Source organism: Diutina rugosa (genome assembly GCF_008704595.1).
Source record: "Diutina rugosa strain CBS 613 chromosome Unknown scaffold43_size124718, whole genome shotgun sequence".
NCBI classification, from domain to species: domain Eukaryota; kingdom Fungi; phylum Ascomycota; class Pichiomycetes; order Serinales; family Debaryomycetaceae; genus Diutina; species Diutina rugosa.
Genome location: NW_022995146.1, coordinates 111,627 through 122,177, shown reverse-complemented (window position 1 = coordinate 122,177; position 10,551 = coordinate 111,627). Strand labels below are relative to the sequence as shown.

Sequence of the window (10,551 nt, the reverse complement as noted above, 5' to 3'; positions counted from 1 at the left end):
CTAGACCTCCACCCCGAAGAAGATTACCATAGATGATCAGCCCGATGGCTCTCTATCCCTGATTGCTACATCCCACCAAATCTCCCTACCCAGGATTGAACGCCCCACGCCTCATTTCCCCGCCCCTTTGTTTGATTCCTCCCTACCGCGCTATTTCGTCCGCGTCGGTCTCGTCAAGCGCGTTTTTTCTATCGCGTTCCATCGTCTAATTTTTTCTTTTTCCCTCGTCAAAACCTTTTTTTTTTTTTTCCAATCTAAATATAGAAGCTTACTGATTGTTATCACGCCCACTGGCCATCCCCAGCGGTGGCTGTGGCCAACGAAGACATAATGAGACTCACTTTAGATACACCGTTCTTAACGGGGTTGGTGAATGCAGTACATTGGCTACGACGGAAATATCTCCTCCAACACGAGTTTCACTTGCACGATTTGCGAATATGCTACCCCTATGTGCTCAAAAGTGTAATGGGAGAGGGTCGCAGCTATATGGAAGGCTCATGCGTATGATTACCAGAGTGAGGACTTAATCCCAGGCTTCAAGCATGTGACTTCCACCCTAAAGGCTGATAAACCAATCTCACCTAATGAGATTTACGCACCGTTCATACTTCTTCCGGATTCTTTCTCAACGCCTCCAAAAACCACAACGCGTCTACACAAAACGCTAACCACAAATAATCACAACTGGTGGAGAGCCGGTGTTGATGGAGCTCATATGTAGTTGTGTTTGTTGCACTTGAAGGCCGCAGTGGCAGGTGATGGCCATTCTCAACCGCAACTTAGTCACGTCCCAGCCCGATCTGGGTCCATCCTCGTCACGCGGTATTCCGATATTTGGCTATCGTCCCCTTCTCTAGACCTTCCACAATCCCACTCTACCAATCATATCAACCACTATTTGGTCCCGACGGCTCTTGGTCTGGCAAGGTCCCCTAGCCATTGCATGAGAGTGGATGGGTCCAGTTAATCACTGAGTCTTAGCAAGCCATTAGATATCCCAGTTACGACGGTTATTGAGCTTGTTTTGACACATCAATTAATTATGAGAAGCCAAGTATTTATTAAAGATGTCACGGTATCTCAAGATGCCTTGTTCCACAATTTTCCTTGCTCTTGAGTTCGCATTTACAATGAGAGCTATTCGATGTTGGATGTGCTTTCTTAATCCAAGCTTTGCTTTGAGGTAGTTGTTGGTAACCTTCGTTTCTTCATAACAGTGTTTGCCTATCATTTGAAGCATGTCTACACCCATAATCGAGCTGGTGCCTCGATGGTAGTTGAAGCCTTTGGTAAGAGCTTCCTTGATTTGTTTTGTTTCGTTGCGCCCTCCATCAAACACTCATTTTCATTCGTCCCAAATTTCATAATAAGCAATCAAGAACACGGGGGAGAGAGACCAAGTCGAACATGTTGTCATTACAGTCCACGTATTAGAATGGCATGTTCTTGGTGACGGTTTGTCGAGATGAGTTCAATCCTTGCATCAACAAAGGCTGAGTGAGTCAATACTCGTTCACCAGACATGTGCTTGCTTAGTACCGGGTCTGCCGCCTTCCGAAACTCCATATTCGCTAATGCAAAATAATAAAGGATACTGATGCCGCCGCCTTTACCTAGTGAGTTACTCTCACTTCACGCAACGTTTTTTGAGCCGTATCCCGATAGGCGTCTAGAATCCACCATTAGGAGCCACTTCCATGGAGTTCCCTAAGGCAAGGTGTACTTGATCCACCGCCTCACCCACAAAATTGACTTGCCTCTCCACAGCAACCAAAACTGTCACTATGCTTTCCTGATAACTACAGAACTTCCGCCACTGCTTCCAATACCGCGATGGCGTCTGAGACCATCAACTCCCGAGGAGGGTGAGCCGTACCACTCGTCCAAATACCATGACAATGCAAGAAATACTGCCGTTAAGGTATCCCAGCATTGCCATTGGGTCTTGCAGTGCAGCCTTTATCGTCGTTTCCCGCGGCAATTCGCTTTGCTGATACGAAAAGTAGACCAATCTCTCAAGATACAAATCACTGGTAATTTTTTGCAAAACGGAAACCATCAAAGAGATCTACCCGGGCGTTGCAGGTGATTGACACGGATCATCAAGATAGTCGTGCCGCCTTGAGTTAAATTCAACACGACGTAATCATGCCATGATCATAAGGGGTGGTGATTGTCACCTAAGCTGTGAAAAGTGCTTCAAACATCTCGAAGTATTCTGTGCATAAATATATGTCAATAATTAAAAATACTGCAACCATTAGTTCTGGTTGTATGTAAAGTATTATTCTACCATCGCTACAATTGATTAAGGTATCGACGCTATGATCAAGGCATAATTTGAAGTAACCGTGACAACATCACGTATATTGAGTCCTTTATACTTTTATTAATACATTTGTTACCTTTAAGCCTTTGCTTAATTCTCCTCGGATTACTGCACCTATACTACAGAATGCCCCCCAAACAATCTGACCGCAAGTCGGAGAACCAATATGAGAACCTTTCCAGTTCTACAGAGAATCCCGGTGGATCCGATTCTCAACAATGATAGTTGTCAAGGTGGAACCATGAATGAGCTTGGGCATTTGTACACCAAAGTTTTTCTACTCAAGTACTTCATATATGAGTTTAGTGATGTTAGCAGTGTGTGGTGTTTCAAGCCAGTCGCAACCCGGAGGTATACAAACGACTTTGGTAACTATACTCTGACCAAAAGCCATCTTAGTTAGTTCCAATATCACTTCTGGGTCATCAACAAAGGGATACATTGACGCTGGTTGCCATAATGTTTGAGATTTTGAGAATATCTTGCCCGTGACAAAATACATACACCAGCATCCTTATTCATTTGTGGATCAAAAACTCATCACATGCAACGTTTTGAGTCCCCCGCCGCGATTTGATGCGTTGCCAAAATCCTCTTTATACTTGTACATTAGACCCCTAGTTTGTTAAGCCAAACAATCGAAGAGTTCTCCTTGCTGGCAATAAACTTTCACCAATGGATAGCGCAAATTACACTTATATAACCTAGTGTATCCTCACCCCTGAGATCAAAAAATTAAGGTTAGAGATGAGCGAGTTTATGCGTATTGTCGGGGCATATGATGACCAATTTCACGAGAAACAAAACCGAAGCAGAAAGCCGTATTACAAGCTTAAAGACATCAGTAATTCTGGAGGAGAAATTTGGTAATTCCATCATTGCTTGGTTTGCCCTCAGGTCGTCGATATATCGCCCCGCATATGGTGACTAATGTTGCGTTGTTATCAAGTCAAGATTCATCAAGCATCTCGGCCCCTTACACTCGACATCAACCGAAAGGGTGCCCTGTCGGGTCATCGCAATTTTGCATCCAGCATTAATCAGCAAGCAACCTTGCCCACGTGAACATGTTGCATAACCATCCCCTTACGGTTGAAGTAGAGCGTGTACCAGCCATTTCGAAGCCAATGGCGATGGTTCCATGGAAAGTCAAAGTTGGCCTTGTCATACTTTCTAGCATCACATCGCCGACATCGTATGGCACCCAATTTATAGTATCAAGTGACGACACCGTCCAATCATGGGCCGCGCACAACGTGCAGGGCAAACAAACATGAAATATGTATATCCTTGTGAACAATCAGGAGACCAGAATTCAAGACTCTTAGCATACTTTCATCCTTCCTCATTTGTTTGAGGATCGCTTGTCGCCAAAAGCCCGTTTGATGCCCGTGCTCAGGTTCCCGTCCATCAGCTGATTTTATCTCGCGCGGCACGTTAAACGCCCAAGGAGCACAACGACTGGTTCTGTGGAGCACCAGGGAGACTTTTCCAAGTCACCATTATCCTTTCAAAGGACATTTACATCGTCCAATGGCAAAATTTAGCGCTCTTATTGATGGATTTTGTTGGGCAAGACGTTTCACAAATGAGTTGATTAGGGTCGTGCGGGCTGTCAGCGTCAATACGAAGAGTTTAATATCTGATTTCTCAGCTTTGAGCTTTCACCGTTTGCGCTGAAACCACTACGCTTTGCTTATCCAGCGTGTGACGTTGGGGTTAGACTTTTCCAGGGGCAACGTCGAAAATTCAACACGCCTCAGCCAAATGCCCTAGGATGGACAGCGTGGAATTGTCAACAGTCAGTTGGTCATGGTCTGAAGGGAATAAATGGCCCCAGACAGATATATCAACCGATGGAGTCAACATGCGCTTGATTCAACAATCGAAGGCTTTACAGGATAATTGGGTCCAACAAGATGACTAGTACAACTTTAAACGGTACGGCAATCAGCCGTTGGTTCAAGATCAAGGAGTAAGGCGGCGAGGAGCACGGTGCGGCGATCTGTAAGATTGAGCACCCCGAAATTGTGAAGAAGAATGTTGTGTTGGGAGCATAACTCACGTGTGGGGCCAAGGATTAACATCTGGTGAAGGGATAGTTCTTTTATACCTGGAAACTGTGCCCTTAATTGGCCACAATAGTTGTGATCGCGTTATAAGCGCCACTCGCGCTTAAGAAAGTAGCAGCAAGAACGAAAGCTATGTGCAGGTATAAACACACATGATGTCTAGTCATGGCCAACTCAAGGCAACCGCAAAGCGGAGTCCTCAATGGGTTCTTTGTCATTGGCTTTCGACGGCGTTGTATCAGCTCGCTTTTCAGGGCATGTTGAAGACGGGCTAATTTGAACAAGCTGATAACCTACGACCCACAATTATCAAAGCATGCAAACATGGTCATCCCCTTGCGAGCGGATCATGGGCGATAAGGGGAGGAGTAATCGCGCGGTAGGGAAAGCCATCGGCCGCGACCGTGTAAGACAAAACGTTTTCCTTAGCACGGAATAGCTTGGAAGCCTCGATGCCAGTGACTTTGTCAATTATAGCTGTTTCAGTGTTACATTATAAGATCGCAGAAGTCGAATGCTAAGCTTATCTATTTGATCTGGTTGATGGTTACAGAATGTTATAAAATTGTGCGCACCGTTCTATAAAAATGTGCGCGGGGGACCTTAACCACGCCAATCTCCAAGGTCACGTCGCCGAAGAAATGAGCAGCGGTAGCGGAGGATAAGAAACGATGGCTGCTGCTGTTGGCATGGGGGTCCGTGGTTAGAGTTTCCTATGCTGCAGGCCCAAGAATTTCGATAAGGAATATCTACTCCCAACCATGCAACTCAAATTACACTTCCATTTGATCTTGCTGCTTTGTCCATTTCTATCCTAACAGACACTGTTCACGTCCTTTTGTGCCCCCCCTCAAAATTCACCCCTCACACTTCTTTCCCTCCCAAATTCGGGCTACTCTTCCCCAAAGTTATAGCTCCATTTCCCGAATCTCCTCTTTTCCACATTTTTTTGGTTCGCATCTTCGTATGGCCCACTAAACCATCGACCATTAAAGCTTCCCTCGCCCATCGTTAACCCCCATAGCTTTGTGCCTAATATACTCATTGCGATGTGCCGCAAGTCAACAATTGCTCCAAGAATCCATACACCTGTTATGCCGTGCCCTCAGAACCCATGTACTTATTATGCTGTGCCCTCAGAATCCATTAATTACTTGTGATTGCCCTCAGAAACCCTTGTGATGTGCCCTCAAAATCAATAAACTTTCCATTTCCCATGGACGTCTTCTATCACATTTACCTGCAATGCTGTGCCCCCAGAACACAGATACTCACTTGACCTCAAATCCTTACTTGTCCTCAGATACTCCCTGTACCATGCCCTCGTATCCCGTTGACCCATTCCCTCCGAACCCATTGTGTCATGCCCTTAAAACTAAATGACTCATTATGCCGTCTAGGGTAGGACTTTGGACACACTTTAAGCCAATGTGAACTTGCCATTCATCAGAACGATCTGCAGACTGGTTAATCAGAATGAATGTTCCTTATCGCCCTGGTCACTATCGCGAATCTCTGCCGTTTGCACCAAACTATCGTTAGTACCCCATTTGAAAGAAGACCGTCAGCGGTAGTCGGAACGCTTAAATCGGTCCATGCGGTGAAACATGTCTATGATAGATTGCCATTGACATTGCTGGCTGAGTGAAGTGAAGTACTTACCAATTTGTAGATGCTATCTTTCTGGCGAACAAACGCCTTTTATAGCGAAGCCGGCCCCCTATTATCACTCGTGCATTTCATCCAAGTACGGGATAATTTTCTTGGGTGTTTCAAAGCTCGAATTGATGGTACGATCTTGCTTTTCGCATCCGCTGACTGTGCGGGGCTGTTGTTTCAGAGTGTACGGCTGAGATGCGTCATGTATGACAAATTCGCTTGCCCGCCTTAGGTGAGAATCGTTTTTAGTGCTTTCATCAGTGAAAGAGTTGAGGCATTGGAGTTGATAATCTATAAAAACAGTGATCGCTTCGCCATGAATTGAAGTTCCTAAATCACCTTCCCGTGCGATTACAGCAAACCCCATAGGTGTATATGAACCACCCCCTGCATGTGGTTATTTATAGGCGAAACAAGGTTCCAAACGTGTGGATACGATATACGAGATATTCATATCCAAGTAGTGGCATACCAATAATGGTCATTTCTACGACTCTCAACTGTCAAGCAGAATGTGATATCTTCGTCTATAATCTATTTTCCGTCTATTTACAGGGACTTCTCCGCCGGGTAAGCGCTCAGCTTGTGCTTCGGGGTGAAAGAAAAGTCCTTAGCAGGCCCCAAAAACATCTCCGTCACCTTGATCCAGTCGCGGTAGTCGCCCAGCCCCAAAAGCGTCTCCAACTCATTGCGCCCCTTCCACATCGGCGGGCGGTCGTTGATCTTGATGTCGGCGCGCTCCAAGATCCCCACGGGGACGTAGCGGTGGGTGAACGACATGAACTCACACATAAACCGCCGCGCCTGCGCCACCCCGGGCTCGTCCAGCCCCCAGTGCTCGATGGCGTAGTCGGCGTACGTCTTCAACATCGCCAACCGCTCCAGCGCCAGCTTGTCCAAGTACTGCCCCGCGGCAACTTCCTCAAAGATCCACGGCTTGATCAAGGCGCCGCGCGCCACCATCACCGAGTCGATCCCTTCCTTCAGCGTCTCGCGGTACCAGTCCTCGTGGTTGAAGATATCGCCATTACCGATGAAGAAGGTGTCGGGGAGGTCGCAGCGGTCTTTGTCTTCTTGCTTGCGCACGTTCCACTCCTGGACGGTGCGCCCGACCTCGGCGATATAGTCCCAGTCAGCGTCACGAGTGTAGCGCTGTTGGCGCAGACGCCCGTGCAAGGTGATGGCAGCGACGTCATTCTCTCCCAATACCCGCTCCACCAACTGCTTAGCGGTGTTTTTGCCGTCTTTGGTACCGGTGCGGATCTTGACGGTGACGGGAATATCGCCCAGCGACATGTTCATCGCCTTGAGAAGGCGGCAGAGGCGCGCCGGCTGGTCCATCAACGCCGACCCTTGGCCCTGCTTGTAAAGTAAGTCGATGGGACAGCCACAGTTCAAGTTGAGCTCGCTCACGTGCAGAGTTTCCCGATAGATGGCTTCCGCCGCTTTCGCCGCTGACCAGTGCTTTGCCGCCGCGATCTGGACGCCAAACCCGGGGTATTCCAGCTTGTGGGCTTTGGGCAACGCCCACTCGGGGTTGTGGCCCAGCACCAACGGCACCAGCAACGCCATCTCACAGTAAGTAACGTCGGCGCCCATCAGCTTCATGAGCCGACGATAGGGTAAGTTACCCACGGTGGTAAGCGGCAGCACAATTTTAGCGCCCTTCAAATGGATGCGCTTCTTTTCCGCGGGCCGTGGCGGCTGCTCGACGAACGTCGCCTGGTTTTCCTTGCGCTTTTCGCGATTCTCGTCGTTATTGATGATGGAGTCCATCCACTTGGTGACGTCATCAGAAATCCCCCACTCGTACTTCTTCTTTTGCATGGCGAACTTGTGGTCGTTAGCGATCTTATTGATTTCTCCAGGCTCGTTGATGGTGTCTGACTTGACTAAGTGGCCGTCCTTGTAATGAGAGCCGAGCCAGCGACACTTAAGCCCCAGGGGACAGTATCCAAGCGCTTTGAACACGGGACACACCCCATCGATATCGGGGAGCTTCTCCTTCAAGTAGAGATCGATATCGTGGATGTTCTTGCACTTATCGCCAAACGAGCATTCCTGGAGGTTATCGGGGTCGATCTTGGTCAGACAGAGACGGGCTTCATGGTGGCTTTGCTTGAAGTCACGGTTTTTGTTCTGCCCCCGCTGTTTCTTGCCCTTTTGCGGCTTTGCCGTTTCGTGATGCCCGCCCTTTTCTGCGGCGTCATCGTCGTACGACGCTTGCGGTTTGTCCTGGACAATGAACTCGGCTTTCACCGGCGCATAGCCCTTTTGATAAGTGGTCTCGGCGCTGGATTCGTCCAGGGTACGCTGTCTTTTCGTGGGGGGTTCCGCGTCAGGCATGAAGGCCCTCATCGAGAGATCGCCCTGCTTATCGCGCAGTGTCGCGCGCGGCAAACATCGGTGCAGCAAAATAAGGTAGAGGTTTCCGATACTAAAGCTATTCTGCTACGGCCGACGGTATATGGGGCCATATTTGGTAGCAGTAAACCCACCAGTCAAATCTCTCTAAGTTTTAAGCCTGCCCTCTTCTATATTTGGCCCACCTTAATTAGTTGGTACACGCGAGCATCATTGCCGGTGCGGCTAACCAAACTGGGGAAGGGACAACCAGATGACCCTATCCACGAATGTCCGATGCCCCACTTTATCACTACCAAACCACTCTAAACTAACCTGAAACACCCCACCACAATTATCGCCACCATTCCACGGAGATCACTGTGTTTTGCTCTCCCCTGGCGATGGCGATTTTCCCCGTTCGCGCCAAGTGTTTACTTAAGACCACACCCCCTCCTCGCGCCATGGGCAAGAAGCAAGAGATGTCCCAGGTGTACCACGGGAGCAACAACGAGTTTATCTTTGGCGACCATGGGGGTAAAGGCAAGAACCTCTCGTCGTTCCTCAAAAACTTGCTGCTCACGGGGCTGCTGAAGAAGCACCCCACGGCGCTGACCATCGACGACTCCCACGCCCATATCTACGGGCTGATGAATAAAGGCACCTCTCGCGGTGGTAGCCGGCCTACCGACTCGCTGGTACTTGATTACGCCAGCAAAAGACCCCAGACAAAGCGCACCATGAGCGGGTCGCTGAAAGGGCTGAGGCGGCGTACCAATACGTATACCGATCTTGACGACGACTGGGACGCGGGGATCGAGGACGAACTCACCACCAAGACATCAGCGCCTACGCCCAAGAGTTTGCTGAGGGTGGTGCTGCTGCAGCACGGCTACGTTGACCTGTTTTTCCCCGAGTTGGGGGTGGTGGGTTCCGAGCCGTCCCGGGTGTCCCACGACGACGAAGAGGACGTGTTGGCAAAGCTGGAGATTTCTAAGCTTAACCAGCTCCAGAACAAGTACCTTAAGTTTAAACAGGTGATGACCACCGATAGCAGTGTCGATATCGCTGATTTGCGTAAGCTTTCGTGGAGCGGGATCCCTCCCGAGATGAGGGCGATGCTGTGGCAGTTACTTCTTGGCTACTTACCCACAAACAAAGCTCGCCAGGCGCTGACACTTAAGCGGAAGCGCGACGAGTACGTCGAGGGGTTTAATCTGATCACCGTGGACTTTGACGAGCTGAGCTCGTACCCGCAAATCGGCTCCGAAATCACCAACTTGGCCACCAATAAGGATAAGGCGCTCGACCACCAGATTAAGATCGATGTCAAGCGCACTAACCCAACCCAGAAATTCTACTCGCTGGAGCCGGTGCAGCGGCTGTTGCGCAAGATCCTCTACCTCTGGGCGGTACGCCATCCTGCCAGTGGCTACGTCCAGGGGATCAACGACTTGGCCACCCCCTTTTTCCAGATCTTCGTCATGAACTACGTGTGGCAACTTCAGCGCCAGAAGTTGCGCGAACTGGACCCCCACTTGATGATCCCGGGCCTTTTGGTGGACGACGCTATTGAGCACGAGTTACTCGACCACCCGGACTTGCTCAACCTCACCATCGACACCTTAGACCCGCAACTCCTCAGTCCTAAGGCGCTTGTTATTATTGAGGCCGATACCTACTGGTGTCTTCTGAAGCTCTTGGAGAACATCACCGATAACTATATTCACGAGCAGCCAGGGATCCACCGCCAGGTGAATGATTTACGCAATTTGGTGGCCAAGATCGACGTTGATCTCTTAAACCATTTCGACCGCGAAGGGATCGAGTTCCTCCAGTTTTCGTTCCGGTGGATGAACTGTTTGTTGATGCGGGAGATGCTGATCGACTTGATTATCCGCATGTGGGACACCTACCTTTCGGAACAGCCGTTGGGGTTCAACAACTTCCACGTGTACGTGTGCGCCGCGTTCCTCATCAAGTTTGCCACGCAGCTTAAGCTGATGGACTTTCAGGAGATCATCTTATTTTTGCAGAACCCGCCGACCCAGGGATGGACGGATAAGGACGTCGAGCTCATGCTCTCGGAGGCGTTCATCTGGCAGTCACTCTATAAGAATGCCAGTGCTCACTTGAGGTAGCACT

At 49.1% G+C, this 10,551-nt stretch overlaps 2 protein-coding genes across 2 annotated transcripts; one reads left to right on the top strand and one right to left on the bottom strand. All coding sequences in view use genetic code 12, as the record gives it.

Annotated features, from left to right (window-relative positions):
- Positions 1-6,612: 6,612 nt before the first annotated feature.
- Positions 6,613-8,421, bottom strand: DIURU_003060 (tRNA dihydrouridine synthase; the record flags this gene model as incomplete). The annotated part of the gene is made up of 1 exon (XM_034155781.1): positions 6,613-8,421. One exon carries the CDS (start codon positions 8,419-8,421, stop codon positions 6,613-6,615), a length of 1,809 nt encoding a protein of 602 aa, XP_034012196.1.
- Positions 8,422-8,870: 449 nt separating this feature from the next.
- On the top strand, positions 8,871-10,547 carry GYP1 (Gyp1p; the record flags this gene model as incomplete). The annotated part of the gene is made up of 1 exon (XM_034155779.1): positions 8,871-10,547. One exon carries the CDS (start codon positions 8,871-8,873, stop codon positions 10,545-10,547), a length of 1,677 nt encoding a protein of 558 aa, XP_034012195.1.
- Positions 10,548-10,551: the final 4 nt, after the last annotated feature.